A 20875-nucleotide genomic window follows, 5' to 3' on the forward strand; every position below is an offset into this window, starting at 1 on the left:
TGCCTGTAAAGTACTTAGGTGTGAAGTTCAAGATGTCTGCAACTTCCTTGCAAATGGTAGCAGAACGCATGCTCTGTAGGTATGTATGGATAGACACGGAGGTAAAGTAAAAGCAGCTCAATGTTAACAACAGGTCAATCTAGGTAAAGAGAACACAATTCATAGACTTTTGATATTTCTGTAGGTGTGAGATTTGTCAACATAAAATGTTGGGAGAAAATTGTTAAAAAAATGTAAAAATGTGAAAATCTTTTGGTTACATGATTGCTGGGTGCTGGGGAAGCAGCCATTCTGCAGTTTGGCGAGGCTTTAGTTTGCAAGAGGCCTCAGCATCCCTGGGCCCTTGCTTTGGGCTTCTGCATCTCAAGATGTAGAGCAAACATTTCTTGAGTGGGCACAAGGCCTTTAATATTCATTATCTCACCAAATCTCACTAGAACTACCCATGAGATGCGTTTCATGATCCACACTTACCGAATGGGAAACAGGCTTAGAGAGGTCAGGTACCTTGTCCACGAATGCACAGCTAGACTAGAATCCAGTCTGTCTGATTCTCAAGGCTGGGCTCCTAACCAGGCCCTGGAATTCCATGGGCACCCTCCAACCCCCAACCCCCAATCAAACATGACACCTGGATCCTTGGTACTTCTAGCTGTAGACCCTGCCATGAGCCACAGGGCACAGGCATCAGTCTCCCAGACCTGCCTTGATCCTAGGGCACAGGCCCTTACCCTCCCTCCTCATCCAGCTCTGCCTCAAGCTGGGTCCTGCCCAGTAACACCCCAGCTAAGAACAAGTGAGACCCCTCTTAGCCCTCCCCTCCTCTTCTCTCCTCAGCAGCCTCACCCGGATGGGGCAGCAGGATAGGCCATCCAGATCCACTTCCACCCTTCCCCACACAGCTCAGTGGCCCCATGGCTGCCTTCTAGGACCTGCAGTAAACTGAGTGCTAGGGTCCTCTGGCTGCTGCTTGGGTTTGGACAAAACAAGGCAGGAGATGGGAGGGAGCAATGAGGTGGAAGACTTTACTTCCTGGGCTGCCTTCCTGCTTGGCCATGGCCAGGTTCTTTTACTGAGAGCCACAGCTCCCATCAGGAACACCACTGCCTCTTCCTGCCCTGCTGGCCTGGGGGTGGCAAGAGCTCCCCACTGCTGCTAGGGCTCGGGGGCACTGCCACTTTTTGGTGAGTACCCTTAATGCTGCCCACTTCTGAAAACCATCTCTTCGCTATTAAACTCTCATTTACCCCCACTTGAATGTTTCACATGATTCTTGAAATTACAGGGACGATAACCTGGTCTTTAACTTTCCCTGATACCCCCACTCCTTCCTCCACCTCCGATCCCTCCATTTTTCTGAACTTTCAGAAGAGAGATCCAGGCAGGGAGGCCAGACACTTACAAAGTTGTGTTTATTGGTTCCTTACTGCCTCACAGAGTGTCAGAGTCACCCCTCCCAGGAATAGGGCATTTGAGGAGATAAATACTTATTTTGCCCCCTACTCATTAGTAGGGGGAGGTTTAATAAAAATAGTAATATAATAATAATAATGACTGTGCTCAATAATAAATGTTCCCTATCATCCCCTAATACATAGTTGGTTGAAGCTTTGAGAAAAAGGACCCCTCCCCGTTTCTGGGAAGGGCCAGAGTATGCCTGGAGACCGTCCAATGGCCCCGTTGGGTGCCCATCTCCCACCAAGTAGCCCTTATAAATACCCTCCCCATCCCATCCCTGTCTAGGAATTATCTTCTCCTATAGACGGATTAGGTGACAATGTCAGTTGGCTCATGGAGCCTCTCCCTGTTCCCAAACCCCACAAGCTCTTCCCCAGAGGGAAAGGACCCTGGATATGTATTCCCCCAGTCCCCTCTCCCCCGCTCCTCTCTTCTTGTCTCTCTCTACCCTTCAGTGTCCTCCTTTATCCCTCTCTCCTTCTCCTCTGGATGGCTTTCCCCTCCTTCCAATCACTATGACCTCCTCCTCCACTTGCTTTCTCCCAACTTCCCTCTCACCTCCTTCACCTACATCCTTTCCCCTGCTTCTCTATCTTCCTTCCCTCTGGATTAGAGCCTGTCCTTCCTGACTTGACCCTTGCCTCACTGGAGCCTACACAGTCCGCGGCCAAGACCCCAGACTGCCCAAGGGAACTGGCCCGTCTCTGTCCCTCATCCCGACTCTTGCTTACAAGCCTCCTAGGGCTTGGCACTGGAAACGAGAGCTTTGGCACAATCACCCCTGGACCCCAGGATAGAGGGGCCCCTAGGGAAGAAGGGGGGCCATTCTATTCCCAGTGGCTAGTACAGGTTGGGCTGGGAGTAGAGGGGAAGGGTGGGATGAAGGCTGGGAGTCAGGCTCCCCAGGTCCTGGAAACCCAGACCAGTCTCCCAGTCGCTGCCCAGCCCGGGCTCTCCCTGAGTCCGAATTTCCACACGTCCCGGACCAGCCGGAGTATGGCATCCCTTAAGCTCTCTGCTCCCTCACGTCTCTTGGTCCTGGGGTTCGGGTGTGCCCTGCCAGAGGGTGTCAAGGGGAGCTCTCTGCTTCAGGGGCTAGGAGGAGACTCCGGGGCCTCTCTGAGACCTGTAGGGGAAAGAGAAGGATGTCAGTGCGGAAAGAGGAAGGCAGGACTCTTTCCCCACCAGGCCAGTGTCTCGAGAAGCCTTCCTAGGACCCATCACCTGCTGCATGCCGCAGGGCCCTTGGAGGACGCCAGCTGTGAGCTGGGGGTAGGGGTATATGAGAAGAAACTGGTGAACTCCTACTTAATGCCGGAGCCCGAATCAACGTCTCTTTATTCATTCACTCCATTCTTCATTCAACCAACAAACATGCTTTACTTTGGGCAGAAGACAAACTTGACCCCCACCATCAAAGAGCCCACAGTTGAGGGAAGAGGACTGGCACCCAGACAAAAACCATAGCACCGCAGAATTGACACGGAATGGGGGGAGGGAGGTGGGCACCGAAGGTGGCACGAGCCCCAGGAAGGCAGTGACCACTTGACCAGGCAGCCAGGTGGTCTTTGGCGGTGATATTGGTGCCGAGCATTGCGGGTGGCCAGGGTATTAATCAGGTTGAGGATAAGGAAGGGCATTCAAAGCAGGAGGGACAGCAGGGCCAAGAGCCTGAAGGTGTGAAAGAATATGGCAAGTCCCAGGGCTCTGAGTGGCCTAGTGTGGTTGGAGTGGGGGTGCCAGTTGGAGACGAGGCTGGGAGGTGAGTGGGAGCCTCCCCATCTCCTCTTAGGTCTTCCACTGTCCGCAGCCAGAGTGGACTGTTCCCTCTCACGGGCTGGGCCTCTGTTAGGAATCCCAATAGCTCCCCCTCAGTGGCACTGTCCTCATGTGCCAGGCACTATGCTGAGGTGTCATCACCTCATACAGGTCTCACAATAATAACCTCATTTTACAGGTGAGACAAACTCAGGGAAGCTGGGCACCTAGGCTGGGGCCACACCAACCTAAGTGGGGGACAGTCAGGGCCAAGATTCCCCCTTCCAGCCCTCTGCTGCCCCCCGCCCCCGCCTGCCCGGCTGTGGGGTGAGGCAGGTAAAAATGTCTGCATCTCTTAGGATCCAGGTAAGGGATGGGCTGTTTGTTCTCTGGCCTCAGGTCCCAGTAAAGACCCTAATACAGAACAGAACTGCCTGTCCTTTGAGTGGGGGAGGGAAAAGCCACTTGGTCACCTGTGTCAGGGAGGCTGCGGGGCTCAGAGATCCCTGGGGACAGGACACGGACTCGCTGGACAGAGATGTCCAAGGCTTCCTCTTCACTGTTCCAGGAGCAGGATGAGGGGACAAAAAAATCCAAGGTCAGATATAAGGGGTCCAAAGCGGGTGGAAAAAAGGGGGAGGAACGTGGAGGTACCGGAGGTTGTGAAGCTGTCCTTACTGGGGTCTGCCTTCCCGTCGCTGCCCATGGAAGCTGGACGCCGCGAGGCCTCTGAGAAGCTGTGGGGCCGCTGTGGGCCGGAGCCGCGGGAACCTCGGCCCTTCCCTTCAGGAGCCTGTTGGGGGACCAGTCCCAGGTAAGCAGAGGCCTGCGACTGGCTCAAGCGCACTGGAGGGGCCTGTGATTGGCTCAGCCTCACCTGGGACGCTTGTAATTGGCTCCGGAGTACTCACCCGGGTCAGGTCCTTGGCACTGGACTTCCCGTCCGTAGGGCCCACGTGCACCAGGTGGTTGAAGTTTGTGGGCGGTGATATAAGCTTGGAGCGCACAAAGGGGTCTTTCAGCATCTCCCTGCGGGCAGAGGGCGTAAGGAACCGGGCAGCGAAGGCGAAGTCTCTTCATCCTCCCCGCGCCGCTGGGGCGAGTCTGTGCTTCGCCCCGCCCCCAAGAGCGAGAGGCCCCGCCCATCAATTGCATCGCGCACGCGCACCTGCGTTGCTGCTGTTTCTGCTCCTCAGACACTCGGAAAAAGAAGCGGCGCTTGCTCTTGGTGCGGAACAGCTGGCGCCGGCTGTTGTCGGTAAGGTCCGGGATGTCGAACTCGTCCTTCTCTGTGGGAGAAGCAGAGAGCTTGGCGGTACTCACAAGTCCCCAGGGTCCCAAACCCACACATGTGCACAGGTGAGCGCACACATGCCAATACACGTACACATATGCACACACACTCCCTCACCTGCCAGCCGGTTCCTGAGGTAGGTCAGGCGGATCTTCTCGGTGCCATAGAGGAACAGGGAGCCCTCTGGGTTCAGAAGTCGCACCTGAGGCAGCAGACACTGAGGTCAAGCCATGCTACCCCACCCTACCCCAGTCCGGCCCCAGGGGTCTTGGCAAGCCCTCACCTTCTTGAGTGGCACCGTCTGGACCCATTCTGCTTTCCTCACGTCAAACACATCGATGGAGTTCTCACTGAACAGCGTCAGGTAGGGGGCTGCATAACCTATAGGGTGGAAGCTGCCTGTGCTGTGCAGCCCTGGGCAAGTGGAGCACTTCTCTGGGCTTGTTTGCTGCTCAGTACCATGGGGAACACCCTGTGCCCTGTCACAGCACAATAACTTCCTGTCCTACCAAAGGCCCTTCTTCTGAAGACTCTCCCAGTCGCCCCACCCAACCTCCATAACAAATCAGAGATAACAATCATGGAGCGCCACTCTGTTCCACGCCAGGCATAGTTCTAAACACTTCGCACATTTTCTCTCCTTTAATCCTCAAACAGCTCTGGGCAGGTAGTTATCACCCCTAACTTCCAGATGAGACACCAGAAACCCCAGAGCTAAGTAATGGGCAAGGTCACCCAGTGGTGAATGAGAGCTGGGAACTGGCCCCGGGCTGTCTGGGTCCAACTCCTACATGGTGACTGTCTGTGCTACACCCAACCCACAGGCCCCACCCAGAAGTGCCATTGTTCATGAAGGGAGCTCTATCCCTCCTTTTAAGCCTATACTCCATCCTACCAGTTACCTGTGAATGTGCCAGACTCCCCCACTCATTCATGCCTTCCTCCAAAAAGTAATAGCCCCTGGGGTGTGCTTGCCTGGGGTGGGTGCTCGATGTGATGATGAAACCAGACCCAGCCCATGTGCAGGCCCCCAGTGCACCAAACCAGTCATTACAAGGAGATGCTAAGAGCCAGGGCAGAGGTCTGAACAAAGAGGTGGGAGAGCAAAAGGACCAGTGATGGGGAAGCACAAGGCAGGGGGCCTGAAAGCAATAATGACAATGACAGCAGTCATGCTGGTCATTTATGGAGGGCCTACCAGCTCCAGGCCCTGAGCAGATATTGGGGCTGGACTTGCTTAAGAGTTTGCTGAGTATAAAGAGGAGAGCAGTTCAGTCAGTCAGGCAGGAGGAAGACGTGAGTGAAGGAATGGAAGAGTAAGACCTCCTGCAAGCCACCCAGGGGAACAGGATAGGAGGGTACACACCGGTTTCCAATGCCAAGCTCAGGAGTTTGGGCAGGACCCTGTCTTCCTCTGACGTGTGGGATACACCACAGGGGCCTGGCCCCACCCACCCGGCCCTCCACAAGCCTTACCCCAGCCCGTGGGCACTGCTGGCCATAGCAACTCATGGAAGCGAGACTTGCGGCCGGTGCTGTCCACGTAGACCCCGGCAGTGGTGAAGAGCAGCAGGAACTCACTAAGGCTGAGCTCCACGGCACCCAGTGCCTCGCCTAGGCCCCCACGGGATGGTGGCAGCTCCTCAGGCACCAGACCAGCCCCCAGTGCTAAGGGCGCAGCCTCGTTGAGCAGCGGGTAGAGCGCAAAGGCACCAGCTGCCCCTATACACAGCCGGTCGCCCAGCAGCTCCAGGCTCTGCACAGGTGCTGGTGCCTGCAGCTCACGGATGCGGCGCTGCCAGGGCCCCGGGCCTGGACCCAGCTGGTAGCAGAGCACTTGGCGCTTGACGGCTATACACAATACAGGGGTGCGGGCCTGCAGGATGCGCCCGGCTGCCAGCACCTGGCAGCCTCGAGACTCAGGGATCTTGGCACCTGCCACCTCTGTGCTCTCCAGCTCAGCCAGGGCGAAGAGGCGCACGCTGGGGCCGCGGCCACACAGCACAACCAGAAGGCCTGCAGTAGGGCTCACGGCCAGCTGCTGCACCCGCCGGCACTCACCCACCTGGAAGATGTCTGTGGGGTTGGCGAGGGAGAGTGTCACCATCAGGTGTGTGCGGAGCAACCCCCTGCCCATCCTCTTCTGTCCCCCGGGACTGAGCCCCACCCACACAGGCCCTGGCCCAGACAGGCATGTACCATTACTGTGCAGGTGGATCACAAACAGCCCCTCCTCGGTGCCCAGAGCGAGTCGATCCTGGTCTGGTGGAGGGAAGGAGAGGGTCAGGGGTCAGAAGGCCTGTCCAGAGGCAGAGACTGGGCAATCTGCCTGCTCTCTGAGCCCCTGTTTCTCCTAAGGACATGGAGACGGCAATCCCATCCCTGTGTCACTGAACCCTTCTGTCCCAGAGTCTGGACTGGCTCTAATGGGTAAGGGCTATGTGGACAGGGGTTGGGTGAGAGGCCCCCCCACCCCAAGATGTGGGACTTTGGGTAAGTCATGTCACCTCTCGGAGCCTCAGTTTCCCCTAATGTAAAGCGGGGACATTCATGGTACCTTTCTCACAGAGCTGCTGTGAGGCTGTGGAGATGAAGCAATGCAGGATGAGTGTTAAGCTCACGGCAATACCTGCTCGACAAATGCCCTTGTGCTCCCGACTCATGACTGACACAGGGGACCTGGAGGACCCACACAGTCTCTCCTCTGGCTCCTGCCCCGAGTCCCAGCTTGCCAGGGGAGAGGCTGGCTCAGGGCCCCGGCTGCCGGGGAAGCCAGGGAGCACCGCTTCCTTGTTTTGCCCCCAGCTGTCTGTCATGGAGGCCGCAGGCTCCTGGCTGAACACAGCAGCCCCACGGGAGGTGGTGTGAAGCTCAGGTATGCCCAGGCGCCCCCATGATTGCCCAGCTGCTAGTAAGAAAGCTTATCTTTTAGACTGAAATTCTTTTAGATAAAGCGGAAATGGAGGCACAGAGAAGTGGAGCAACAGAAGCCAGGCCCCTCACTCCCTAGCCTCGCTCCTCACACAACCATTCCTAGGGGACAGTCGAGGAGGACACACGTGGGCCAAGACAGAGCCCACAGCTCATGGCTGCAGGGACTGGGCAGTGACAGCGGCCCTCGTGACTGTGGCGGGGCCAGCACCGTCTCTACAGGCCCTGACTCCTCCCCCCAGCCTGCCTGGGCAGGTGGCAGCCCCTAGGCTCACCGATGATGGCAGCACAGAGCGTGTGAGGCAGCAATGGCAGCCCATTGTCGTAGGCCTCCTTGAGTGTGTACACAGGCCGGGGTCTCGGTAGCGCGTCTACCAGCAGCCGCTGCAGCTCGCCCAGCACCTGCAGCCAGCGCTCCCTCTCACCCTCAGTCTCTGCCAGCAGCAGCACGTTGCACATGGCAGGGGGCACCGTCAGCTGGGAGGCCGTCACCTGTGGGCAGGGACCCAGGCTGGAGGGCCACAGGCCGAAAGAGGGTCAGCTGTCCTTCCTCCCTTCTCTCTCTCTGGGGGTTGGTGCATACTAGCCCTGATGTAAGCCTGCCGGGCGCAGAGCTAGCTGCCGTCTTACAGGAGGTGAGGAGCCAGACAGGGGGGTCAGATAATCACACGGACAACTGCAGAGCCCTGACGGGGGCGACTGTAGGGGAGGACGGGGCACTGTGGGAACACAGAGCAGGGCCCCCAACCTAGGCTAAGCAGGGAAGGATGATGTCCCAGGGGAAGAGACATTTCTGCTGGAGCCTGGGGGATGAGTGCAGTAACCAGGAATGGTCCAGGTGGGGGAGGCGCTGGCAGGGGGCCGGCCAGAGGGAACAGATGTGAAGGGGTCCACGGGCGCAGGGCACTTTCGGAACTGGAGAAAGCAGGTGTGGTCAGAGCAGAGAGAGGCTCTGGAAAGAAGCCAGGCAGGCTTGCAGGATCAGAAATGTGGGGCCTCAAGGCCACGGTCAGGAGTACACTGAGGGTGATAGGGACACAGAGGAGAGTCCTAAACAAGGCAGGACACAGCCAGCTTCATGTACGGAAAAGTCAGCGTGCTGCAGGATGGAGCAGGGGTGCACGGATCAGAATGGAGGCCAGGGTAGCTGTCCATGTGGAAGGGAGGGGCAGGATGAAGGGGGCAGCCATGAAGACAGAGAAAAGTAGCCAGAAGCGGGTCAGAGTGGAGGCGGAGGGTGGTCAGGCTCATCCCACCCCAACCGCTTACCCTAAAGATGCGTGGCAGGTCCTTGGATTGGGCATGGATAACGTCAGGAGCCAGGACAGGGGTGGCTGAGAACTGGGGGTCCCTGGGAGGTCCATGGAACAGGTCAGAGGTCGCATTGCCCCTGACTGCACCCCACCCATCCACTTGTCCATTGTCCCACGCCACTGCTTGGCACCCACCTCAGATCCAGTGCCTGCAGGAGGGCCCCGCTGGCCGGGCTGAGACGAGGGTCTGGGGCGTCAAATAGCAGCAGGCGTGAGTCACTGAGGGCAGCATATACCCGCTGCCAGCCCCGCCGGACGCCGGAGGGCCGCGGCACCTGGGGAAGGCAGGCATGGCAGGGCCCGCCAGGCCACAGCCACCGCACCCGTCCTCTCCCTCTCTGGCCCCAGCTTACCGACAGGAAGCCCTCATAGGCAGTGCCTGTGCCTGTTTCGGGGTGCACTCCCAGGGCCGTGAAGAGGAGGTCAGGGGGCACGGGGCAGGGTGGGGCTTGTGGGGCACAAGTCGAATGACAGAAGTAGCCGCAGGCTGTGGGGAAAGCAGGAGACACAGATGGTTGAGGCTGGGTGGGGACAGCCTGGAACCAGGATTCTGGGTGTTCCAAGCCCCAGCTTCCCTGAGGCCATGGTGGCACCTGAACTGTCTTCAATTCCCCAAGTGAGAAAAGAAAAACCAAAACTGAGCAGTGGAAGACGGAGCCTGGGCTGAGAAAAACAGCCTGGGTGTGTTAGGATCAGGGCCACTTTCATTCCCTCCACCTAGGGGCTGTAGCTGGTGTCTGAAGGCGGGTGCATGGGTGGGGTGGGGGTCTCACCATCACAGCCCAGGCCCTGGCGGCTCAAGCCTAGCATCAGCGAGGTGCAGCGCAGACACTTGGTGGGGGATGGGAAGCTCCGGGGGCGCAGCAAGTGTGAGCCAGGCTGGGGAGAGGGAATGTGGCCATGACTCACGTCTGACCACAGCCTCCCAGGGCCCTGCGCCCTCCCCCCCGCCCAAGGCCACCCTTAAGTGTCAGGCGGGGCCAGGGAATGAGCCAGGTAGCAATGTGAACTCTGAGCCCCAGCAAGTCTGGTAGCGCTCAAACTCACTGCCTCCACCGCTACCCCCAACATGGCATGCCAGCCATGATGCACGTGGAGGAAGCAAGAGGGTCCACTGGAAACCTGGCAGAATGGCTCGGTTCTACCCTTGGTTCTTGGTTCTACTCACCCCCCCTTTCTAGGCACTGACCTTTGCAGGAGGACCTTCTGAAGGGGTCGTGGTAGCAGCAGGTGCTCTGGGGAACACAGCCTGCAGTGGAGAGCGAGCAAATAGGTGAGAAGCGCACAGGGGGAGGGCCCCCCAACTGCGGGTCTCCGGCCAGTCCTTACCCCTAGGCGCAGGCTGCTGCGGCCCTCCGGCCTCAGCTCTGGCTCCAGCACAGGCCTTGAGGCTTCTCCTGAGATGCCAGGGTCCTTGGCAGAATCCTTCTGGGGATTGGGATGAGGGACAAAGTCAGCACCCCTGTGCCTCTCCCCCTCCCCAACCAGCCCCTGCACCCAGTTCTTACCTCTAAGCTCCGGAAAGACAGAAAAGGAATCAGGGAGTTTGAGGGCTTGGCATCTGTAAACAGAGGGCATGGGTCACTGGGGTTGGGGTCCCTGGCCCAAACACTATTCCTTTGGAACCAGAGACCAGAGGGGGGTCTCAGTTTCCACCTCAGTAAAATGGGGCAATGACTGAAGGATGTGGTGGCCTGGCATACAGCAGGTGCTGGCTAACCGATGGTGGGGGAAGCAGCAGAGTCTGAAACAAACTCTTGTGTCCACAGCCCTGCAAGGCCGTGTGGGACCCCCTTGGTAACGTGAGGCTGGAGCTGGGGACTTCTCCAGGCCAGGCATGCAAGCAACCACTCACCTCCCGGCCTGCGGGCCTGCAGCTCCTCCCGAAGTGCAACCAGCTCCTCCTGCAGGCTCCGGTTCTGCTTCTCAGCCTCCTGCAGATGGCTGGGGGAGAGCAGGGTGAGGGCTTGCCGCAGGCCTCGGCACGGCATGGGTCCCAGGCCCCCTCTGTAGCACCTGCCTCTCCTCTCACCGCTCGGCCTGCAGCTGGGCCTCCTGCGCCTGTGTCAGCTGCTCCTGCAGGCCCTGCTTGGCCCGGATCTCAGCTTCCAGTGCTGACTGCAGCTCCAGCCTGGCAGAGGCCTCCATCTTCTGTAGGCGCCTTGCCTTCCACTGGTGGTCCTGGTGGCCAGGGGGCACCCATGTAAGATGCCCCTGGGCTTGGCTGCCTCAGAGACCCCCTCCCACCAGAGCACACCACAGCTCATGCCACTGGGCCAGGCTCAAAACCCCGGCTCTGCCACTGACCCACTGTGAGCTTAGGCAAGTCACTGATCTTCCGTGAGTTGTGTCCTCATCTGAGGAGTGAGTTTACTGGCAACCCTCCCCCTCAGGGCATCTCTGGGGCTCACCAGAGGCCGGGCAGGGAGCAGCTGGGTGCCCATGTTCCTCAAGGACTCCAGCTCCTCGGCCATCTTGGTGGCCAGGGCCTGCAGGTAGCCTCTCGAGACCTTCTCATCATTCACCCTGATTGGGAAGGGGACTCGGGGTCATGCGCTGGGCCCTCAGCTCCCCCTGGCCCCGCCCCCAGCGCCAGCCCCGAGCCTATGGCACCCACCAGCTGAGGATGTCCGTGATCTGGGCCTCCCAGTTGCCCTCCGTCTCCCGCCGCTCACCTTCCAGCCGCTGCCTGTTCTGCTGCTCCCGCTCCAGCTCTTCAGTCAGCTGGGGGCCGGGTGGGGGGGGCTCAGTCTCCAGGGGCCCCAGTCCCTCTGAGCCCTGCCTGTGCCCACCCATGCTCACTCACTACAGCCTGTCTGCCTGCTGTGGGCACTGCAGGACGAGGGAAACAGCCCCGGGCCCTGGCAGTTCTGCCCCCCCACCCCCCCATGCAATCCCCTCAGACCTGCTGCCTGGCTGTCTGTCCTGCCTTCTGTCTGCCCTGCTCACCCGCTCCTGCTCCCGGCTCAGCCGCCGGTTCTCCTCCTGTAGCCGGCACAAGGCCTCCTCCTTCCCACTGGAGCTGGGGATTAGAGAATGACTCCATGACTCCCAGTTCGGGCCCTCACGCCGTCCACCCCCACCCCGGCTGCCCAGCTCACCCGGTGCCGCGGGCCTGCTCCAGCTGGACACGCAGGGCAGCCACCTCCTTCTTTAGCTGTGCTTCCTGGGGCCCAGCCTCAGGCAATCCCATACCATTGGTCTCAGAGGCTGTGTGGACGGTCTTGAAGACATGGAGGCGGGTCAGGCCAGGGGCCCGAGAGCCACCGCCCACCCTACCCCTGGACACAGGCCTGGACCTGAGTGGGGTCAGGTCAAGGGAAGTGACACTTGGCAAAGGGTAGGACATCACTACCTGGACCCGGGAAGACTCCTTCTCAAGGCTTCGCTCCCGCTGTCTCTGAAGCTGTGTTACCTCCTGGCTCAGGGTGGCCACCTGGGCCTGCAGCTGCGATGGGGTACAGAGGCAGCCAGTGCTGACCTTGTCCACCCCAACCCTCTACCTGGCCTTGCTACACTCTCTCAGGCTCTGGCAGCCCGAGGAGGAAGGGAGGCAGTGAACCCCCAGCCCGCTCCACCCGGCCGTCATCCCATTGCTCAGGCCTCTGCCAGCCACAGTGCGGGGTGCAAAGGCACGTGGTGTTCCCAGAACCTGGAACCAACTCCCTGGGCTTCCTCCAGCCATGCCAGGGGTCCCGGGGGCAGGGACCTACTGCTGTCCCCACCCACCCCCGTGACTCACCTCCCTCCGGGCAGCCTGGGCTTCCTCCAGCTGGGAGGTCAGGGCCTGGTTCTGGATGGCCGTGGCTGCCTCTCTCTCCTGCGCCTCCTGCAGCCTTTGGAGCAGCTCCTCCTGCCGCCCCTGTGCCCTGCAGAGCTCCGTCTCCTGCGCCTGCAGCCCTGCCCGAGCCTCAGCCAGCTCCTGGGGCATTCGGGTGGGGGTGGGGAGGATAAGGCCTGGAGTCAGGGCAAGGACCTCTCTAGCATCAAGCCCGGGGCCACTCACCCACCTCACCAGGCCCTCACCTGGACGAGCTGGTGGTCTCTCTCCAGCCATAGGTCACTGTCCTGGCCTGGGCTACCAGCAGGGGGCCCATCCGTCTGGGACAAGGGGGTCTTGTTGTCCCTCAGCATCTCTGCCAGGAATTGTCACTGAGACCCACACATACTGACTGTCCCAGCCTCAGCCAGGCACGCCACGTGCAGTGTCTCATAGAACCCTCATCACAGCCTGGGAGGTGGGTCTCCTTGGTCCATTTTCTACATGGAGGCTCAGAGAGTTTCAGATAGTTCCCTAAGCTCATACAGCAAGTACAGAGCAGGGGCATGTCCCAGGTTGCACTTAGCTGTACTGGGAAAGCAGGTCAGCCTCCGAGGTGAGGGTAAGAGGAAGAGATGGGGCGAGGGTGGAGGGTAGGGATACCTAACAGCCTGTCCTGTAGAGTCTGCACTTCATTCCGTAGCTGCTCCAGCTCCCGATGGTTTGAGGGGATCTGCAGGTCCTCTGAAGTGGGGGGATGCACTGTGAGTAGTTAGTCCTGCAGCAGTAGCCTCCGGGTCAGACCCACCCAGCCCTGGCCCAGTTGGCTCCCCATACCTTGGAGCTTCTGGCTCAGCTCCATCTTCTCCTGCTCTAGACAACGGAGCTTCCGCTCCAGGGCAGCCAACTGCTCAGAGCTGCTCTCAGGGCCCGGACTAGGGGAGCAGGGCAACAGAGGTTGGCAGAGACCCCACCCCCCCAAAGCTGCCTCCATTCTGCTGCAGCCAATCATTCGTCTACCCAAGAAACACCCACTATGTGCCAGCTCTGTACCCAACCTTGGGCTCTATGTCGAGAAGAGAAACAAATCAGACCAGACCCTACACTTGGGAGGCTCCAGGCTAGTACCATGGGCAGCAGCCCAGGGCAGTGGCTCCAGCGTCCCCCAGGCCCAGGTTCCAGTCCCAGCGCTGGCCCTTACAAGCTGTGTGACCATGAACAGTCACCTAATATATCTGAGCCTCGGTTTCCTTACAGGAAAATGGTGATGATAATAGGACTTCTTCCGAGGACTGTCAAGAGGACTCAGTGGTATGGGCCCTGCGGGACCCATGCCTGGCACACCATGGGCACTCCATGAGTGCAGCACACAGTGGGAGATCCATGAGTGCAGCACACAGTGGGAGATCCATGAGTGCAGCACACAGTGGGAGATCCTGAGTGCAGATCAGACATATTTGCTTACACCTCGGAGCACCTCCTCTCTCAAAACCTTGCTGCAGTTTCAGGCCAGCCCTACAGATGGAACTGGATCACCTCGCCCATTTTACAGAAGCACAAAGTAAGGCTCGGGGAGCAGTAGGGGCCCTTCCAATGCTAGGCCTTTGGCTTCGAGTCCAGTACACTCCCAGCTCGCCATGGAGGGTACTATGAGGGCCAATTGCTGGGGTGGAACCCAGAGGGGATATGGGCAGGGCATCACCAGGACCCTGAGGACATGGAGAGCTACTCTCCTGAGGGCTCACAATGTGCTTCCTGAGCGCCTGTCACATGCAGGCACCAGGTGGGACACTCAGCCCCTTTCCCAGGGTCCTGACAGATTACGCTCCCAGTGGCCTTCAGGCCAGGCAGCCGCCAGCTTCTCACAGGTATGTGGGGACTAGACTCACCAGCCCGAGGTATAGGTGAAGCCCACAAATGGCAGGTGGTGGCCTGAGAAGGTCCCGTGGGAGGGTGGTGGCAGGGTTCCCTGCAGAAGGAAGGGAAGGAGAGTCAGTCAACAAGCGTAGCTCCAAGCTGAGACTTGAGACCCAGGAGACACTCTGGGACTAGGAGTGTCAAACTCCTCCTTCTCAGGTGGGAACCTAGTGGGAGTAACATGGTCCCTACCTAAACGGACCACAATTCCTATGAGTACTTGAGGTTATGACCTTCCAGATACTACTGGGAATCTTCTTCCTTATACGACTTCTAGTTAATAGGATGACGTGAGGTCAAAGGACCTTCACTTGGCACAACCCACCTCAGGGCAGGTGAACCATAACTCCCATGAGCCTCTGGGGTCCAAAGGCTTCATCCCCAGCCTAGCAACTGCTTTGGGGAACTTCTAGGGGGTTCCAGGGAGGGTCAAGGAAGCTTTTCTACTGTAGCGGAACCCGCCACTCACTGGATGGTTGACGTTGTCATCATCCACGTCGAAGTTGGAGGTGTCCATGGGCCCGCGAAGCTCAGGGATGTAGGGGGCAGTGCTGGTTGCCAGCCGCTCCCAGTCCACGCCTTCGAAGAAGGGGTGGTTCCGGAAGTCATCCAGCCCTCCGCGGCCCAGACGCTCCTCCTGGCGGCACAGCAGCTGGCGGATCAGGTCTTGGGCACTGGCTGGCACATCAGGCACATCTGGGGGGAACTGGAGGTGGTCCTGCAAGCCCAGGGAAGGGGTGTGGGTGGGTATGTGGGATCCCACCCCCGCCTGGGGGCACCACCAACCTCTCAGACACAGGAGTCCCGCTCCCCTCCCAGAACCCTGGAGCCTGGCAGCCAGACCTCATGGTTCATGATCTTGCCATAGGTTTCCACCAGGGATTCAGCGTAGAACGGGGTTTCTCCGAAGAGCAGCTCATAGGCGCAGACCCCCAGCGACCACCAGTCGCACTGTGGCCCATAGTGGCCCTTGCCCTCCTCCATGGCCTGCAGGATCTCAGGGGAGATGTAGTCAGGCGTCCCCACTGCCACCGACGAATCCACCTGTGGGTGGTGGTGTTGACAATGCCTTAAGGACAGTCTCGGGCTTGGCTGGGCCTGCGAGCCCCTCCCCATGGCCTGGGTCTCGGCCTGGAACCCCCACTCCTTAGGGCTTGGCTGGCTTGGGGCTCCCATCTGGGGCCTGGGCCTAACCCTTCCATGCCCTGGGAGCCTGATGCTCCCTGCACTAGGCCTGGTGCTTTCCAGGCCCCTGGGAACTCTCTTGACCGGGTGTCTCCTGCCCCCACTATGGGGTGGGGTCTTTACCATGCCACTGTTGTTGAGACGTAGGCAGGAACCAAAGTCAGCCAGGCGGATGTGGCCATTCATGTCCAACAGGATATTGTCCGGCTTGACATCCCTGGGGGAGGCAGGGAGAGTGAGGGCCTGACCCGTGCATGTGGATGTGGGTTTAGGCACATGCCTGTGTGTGCACGCATGTGTGTCGGAGGGCTGGGGCATGGGAAGGCTGGTGGCCAGGCCTCCTGGCTCCCAGGAAGCAAGAAGGTGGTTAGATTGGGGGAAGGGATCCATACGGACAACCTCTGGAGGCAGCAGGGTGTGCTGTGGGGGACACAGGGGTCAGATGTCCCCATGTAAACCATGGCTCGGCCACCCACTAGTTGAGTAACCTTGAGCCAGGCATGTGTTTACCTGTGCTAAGCCCTGACTTCCTCATCTGTAAAATGGGACAATAGCAGCCCCCCTCACATAAGGTTTTTGGGGCGAGGATTCAAAAGCATCACGCATATGAAGCAGCCAGCACAGGGCCTGGCATGTGGTGAGGACTCAGCAAATGTCAGCTGTCCCCAGAGTTGTCAGGAGGGGCTAGATAGGGCAGTGGGGGCTTTGTGGGCCCCACCTGTGCACGTAACCCAGCTGGTGCAGTGAGTGGACGGCTAGCACCATCTCAGCCAGGTAGAACTGGGCCAGCTCAGGTGGGAGGCGGTCCTCAAAGCGGCTCAGCAGCGTGAGGAGGTCCCCGCCGGCGTAGTAGTCCATCACCAGGTACTAGATGGTGGTGGGTGGGGGCAAGAATCAGACGGAAATGGGGGGTACCTGCCCCATGGCCCTACATCCCAGTGGTCCCTCAGTGCTCTGAGAGGCAGGGCTGTGTCTCCAGCAGCTCTGGAGCAGCCAGCTCCCAGCCAGAGCTCAGACAGGAGGCTCCAGGCGCTCGAGCTAGTAGGGAGGGTGAGCTGGTTGGTCCCAGGAGGAGGGACCCAGTGCCTCTGGCCCCCAAGGGCCTCGTTCTTTGCCCCCAGGCAAACCCCTCCAACCTTGCCCGGTATTCTCACCAGGTACTCCTCGTCTTGGAAGGCATAATGCAGAGCAGTCACCCAACGGCTATCCCCCTTCACCAGAACGTCCCGCTCTTCCCGGAAACAGGCTGTCTATAGCAGGTTTGGGGAGCAGGAGGTGGGGTGGGATCAGAGCCCAGGAAAGCCCCCCATTCCAGCTCAGGGGATGGAGTGAGACTCAGTAAGTCTAGAAGCTCAGATCAAGGTCACCTGTGTGAGCCCAAGCCCATGCTCTATGGCTCTGGGCCTCAGTGTTATCATAAGGGAAATGGTAACAACTCTGCTTGCTTCTAAGACGGGCTAATTGTGAGGAAGGAATGGGGGAGTGGGCAGCTATTAGGGATGAATCCTCTGTCTGTTCGGCAGCCATGACCACCCCTTCCCCTGCATGCCCTGTAGCCTCACTGGCCACACCCGCCCCTGCCCATTTGTAGGGTGCCAAAGTCCCACCAGACCCCAAACTGACCTCGGCCCTCTTAAGCATCTCCCATTTATGCAGCATTTTCATGGCAAAAATCTGCCCACTGTCCCTCTGCCTCACCACGGCGACCTGAGGCCACAGAGAGCACTGGGGTCAGCCCAGCCTGGGTGCAAACACCATCCTCCCACCTCCTCCAGGCCCTTTGCTCACCTCCCCAAAGGCGCCTCGGCCGATCACCTTCAAGATCTCAAAGTCATCTCTCTGGAGCCGCAGCTCTTTCACCTTTGTTACGAAGGGGCTGGCTAAGGGGACATAGAGTAGGGCTCAACGAACCTGTGGGGAGGGCCCAGCTCCCTCTCTCACCGGGAGAAAGCCAGGAGCTGCAACTCCCATGAGGCCAGGGCAAGGATGACCTCCCCAAGGACGGGGAGGGTTGACGGCCGAGGGGTTGACAGGCACTGCGGCCCATTCAGCCATGATCAGGGCATCAAGGTGGGGTCCTGACCCTGCTGACTACCTGGCTCCCAGACCTCCCTGAATCCATCACTCCCTGGACCCCTGTCCCCAGATTCCAGGCAGCCTGGATCCCAGGGGCTGATGAAACTTGTAGTCTCCCCAGCCTGGGGGCTGACCCTGGCTGGCCAGGTCACCCTGGGGCTGATGGGGATACCATTCCCACCCCCAGCGCACAGTTCTTGGCCACCTAGCAAGACCAGGCCAGGGCCTGTCTTGGGAAACTGGACGGGCAACATTCCTTGTCCCCAGAGAGGATTCTCTGCCATTGAGGAGCTGTGGGCACGTCTTGGGACCCTCTAGGCACAGAGGTACCTGGCTGAGGATGAGGCCCGGGGCAGCCCCAGAGGACAGGGGTTCTGCAGGGCTCTGCAGGATAGGCTCCATCTACCCGAGTGGGGCCTCTTGGTTGGCATGCATAGCTAGGTCTGCCCAGGTTCTCACAAGACTCAAAGACAGGGCCAAAAACCCTCTCCCTGGAGCCTGACGCTGGCACTGGAGGGTGTGAGCACTTAGGATCTCCTCCAGGCCTGACCAGCCCAACCACTCTGAGCCCTGCCTCCCTCTCTGGACTTGGCCTTCACTGGGCTGAGAACCTCCTTCCTCAATCCCTGACACTCCCACGAGGGGCACCTCCAGCCACTCCCAAGCCCTTCCCAGGCCTGGAGGAGGGAACTGGGGCCTGGAAACTTAAAGAGACAAGAGTGAGCAGTAGGGGTTGGGGACAGCTGCAGTCTGGCTCCCTGCCTCAGTTTCCCCCACCAGGAGATAAACCCTGCCAGCTGGGCGGGTCTGTGTGTGGGACAGAGAGCTGCTCCACAGGTTTATCAGGCAGCACCCCCGCAGCAGGGGTGGAAACCTTATTACAGAAATTAATTGTCTCTTTCCCAGGTCTGTGTGTGCAGCTGAGAGGAGCAGCCACAGGCCTCCAAGGGGTAACCAGGCCTGGGTGGATACCCATCCGCCAGACAGGGGCCAAACCTGGGGCCTGTAGCCAGGAGGATCCAGGCCCCGAGGACAGGCTGCCCAGTCCCCTCGCCCTGCCCCAGGGGATGGGGGCTCTGGGAAGGAGCAGGGACAAGTTGGGGCAGGGAGTGAGTCACCGCCCTGCAAGTTACCTTAGGAGATGTCAACAGACAGGCCCCCACGCTGGGGTCCCAGGCAGAGGTGCTAGAGGCAGGCAGGGAGGAGCACATGTGTGTGCAAACACACACACGTGGGTGTGGGTGTCACAGGGAGTGATGACAACACAGTCAGACACACAAATAAGTTGCACGAGTCTAGGAGGAGGGCAGGCAGCAGAAGCAGGGGCCTTCTGACTACCCTCACCCTGGAGGACAGGGCTAAGGCTGGGGGCCAACTCAGTGGCATGTCTCAGGCCCCCAACTGTGCCAGACTGGGCCATATGCCTGCCCAGAACTCAGGAGTGCCAGGAACGATAGTCGCCCACTGGGCAAACACCCGCCTCACCCACTCTCCAGGCCAGACCCTGTGCCCTCCCCCCATGGCCGGGTGTGACCAAGGAGCCCTGGGGTTGGCGCCAGTGCCCACAGTGAATTCAGGGTCACCCCGGGTCAGCCACTCCCAGTGACTCAGATGAGTCAACCAGGAAGGGGTGCAGACCCACCTCCAGCCAGGTTCTCCTCCCTGGCCCTGGGGAAAAGCCCTCAGGAAGCCTGGCCAGCAGCTTGCACAAAGGGGCTGAGGTTGGTTCCTATATCCAGCCTGGGGTGGTCTTCTATGCACAGAGATAGAAGTGTGTGTTTGTGGGGAAGTGTGCAATAACTACAGATCTGTGAGTGGAAACATGAATGTGTAACAGCCAGTGTGGTCTGCAGGGCAAAGCGTGGAGCTTCCTGGGTCTCCCCATTAGCTGTATATGAGTGCCTCCGTGCATCCATGTGGTATGTGGGAGACCGAGAGACCATGTGTGTCAGTGGGTGCCATGCCTTGGAGTCTGTGTGTGAGTGTGTGTTCTCATGGGTCATGAGGTGTGTGATGTGTGAGAGAGGAATCCTGGACGTGACTGTGTCAAGCATGTATTGTGTACCTGCATCAAGTAGGATCTATACCTGGGACCAAGTTTATGTGAGTCTGTGTGATATGTGTGTACACGTGCCAGGTTCTGTGAGTGGGAAGGAGAGTGTGTGTGCGAACGTGAGTGAGGGTAAGGTGTGCAGGTGACTGAGAGACCCGCGGGGTCCGGGGGCACATGTCAGGGCCAGTTCCAGGCATCTTTGTGTGTGTGTGAAAATGTGTGGGGGTGTGGCTCCCAGCGGGAGGGTCTGTGGGCGTGGAGCGCAGAGGGAGAGGGTCCCAGCACAGTGCCCTTGGGTCCGCCCCACCTCAGTCCCGCCTGTGCCACTCACCCCAGCTCAGGAACTGCGCCACGTTGCGCTCCCGCCGCAGGGGGGCGCTGCTGAGCTCGTGGTGCAGCCCCAGCAGCAGATCCAGGAGGCCGTCGAGCCCCGGGCCGCCGCCGGCCTCGCCCCGCGCCAGCCGGTCCAGCGCACGCAGTCGCCGCTCCATGGCTGCAGCCGGAGCCCCACGCCCAGGCTAGAGCCTGGCCGCCCGCATTCCCGTCCGTCGGTCCGTCCGTCGGTCCGTCCGTCTGTCAATATGCCGGTCCTCTGTGCGTCCTCCCCCCACCCCCGCCCTCCCCGCTGTCACCTTCCTCCGCCGCCGCCTGCGCGCCCTCACCTGGGCGCCCCGCCCCGCCCTCCGCCCCGCCCCCGACAGACGGGCAGGTGCGCGCCGGCCAATGGGAAATACGACTGTAGGTGAAGGTGGGAGGGCGGAGACGCGCTGGGGCGGGGCCAACCCTTGGCCAGGAAGTGGGGGGGCGGGTCCCGAACAACACTATCTCCTGGGCGGGGAGGGGGAAGGCGGGGTGGTCCCAGGGAGACCGGAAAGGCCACCTAGACCCCCGCGCGGTCCCAAACACAGCCCTATCTGGGTTCTCGCCAGCTCCTAACCTGGGGGGGGGGGAATGCCTGGGGTACTGCAACTTTCCTTGCCCCGTGGCCGCCCTCTCCCCCAGTTCAGGGAGAGGGGCTGGGTACGCCCGCGGCCCCGGAGCCGGATGGGAATTGTAGTCCACTCTCTCCCCGGGATATCGACTGCGCTTGGCACCCTTCTCCAAAAAACTCGCTAGTTTCTGATTTCATT

The 20875-nt window shown here is 59.8% G+C and overlaps 1 protein-coding gene across 5 annotated transcripts; it reads right to left on the reverse strand.

Moving 5' to 3' along the window:
• Positions 1 to 1395: 1395 nt before the first annotated feature.
• Positions 1396 to 20382, reverse strand: CDC42BPG (CDC42 binding protein kinase gamma). Of its 5 annotated transcripts, XM_088789682.1 has the most exons (39): positions 20077 to 20216; positions 19335 to 19445; positions 17405 to 17496; positions 17240 to 17323; positions 16771 to 16866; positions 16335 to 16483; positions 15740 to 15833; positions 15275 to 15475; positions 14901 to 15149; positions 14404 to 14483; positions 13352 to 13449; positions 13178 to 13258; positions 12781 to 12890; positions 12497 to 12676; positions 12110 to 12202; positions 11856 to 11977; positions 11704 to 11776; positions 11372 to 11478; positions 11166 to 11280; positions 10787 to 10935; positions 10610 to 10698; positions 10263 to 10315; positions 10084 to 10182; positions 9944 to 10003; positions 9528 to 9633; positions 9108 to 9241; positions 8890 to 9029; positions 8711 to 8792; positions 7717 to 7933; positions 7068 to 7091; positions 6710 to 6772; positions 5987 to 6586; positions 4794 to 4891; positions 4628 to 4712; positions 4385 to 4505; positions 4128 to 4245; positions 3871 to 4009; positions 3690 to 3775; positions 2388 to 2584 (listed from the first exon to the last, which is right to left on the reverse strand). In XM_088789682.1, exons 4-39 carry the CDS (start codon positions 17279 to 17281, stop codon positions 2528 to 2530), a joined length of 4410 nt encoding a protein of 1469 aa, XP_088645808.1. In that variant the 5' UTR covers positions 17282 to 17323; positions 17405 to 17496; positions 19335 to 19445; positions 20077 to 20216; the 3' UTR covers positions 2388 to 2527. The 5 variants fall into 5 exon arrangements, with proteins under 5 accessions (XP_074192741.2, XP_074192743.2, XP_088645808.1 ...); XM_074336640.2 differs by lacking the exon at positions 19335 to 19445 and having other exon boundaries at positions 1396 to 2584; positions 3895 to 4009; positions 20077 to 20364; XM_019737605.3 differs by lacking the exon at positions 19335 to 19445 and having other exon boundaries at positions 20077 to 20364.
• Positions 20383 to 20875: the final 493 nt, after the last annotated feature.

This window comes from Rhinolophus sinicus, chromosome 14 (assembly GCF_057876585.1).
Source record: "Rhinolophus sinicus isolate RSI-liver-muscle chromosome 14, RSI-T2T, whole genome shotgun sequence".
Lineage (NCBI taxonomy): Eukaryota > Metazoa > Chordata > Mammalia > Chiroptera > Rhinolophidae > Rhinolophus > Rhinolophus sinicus.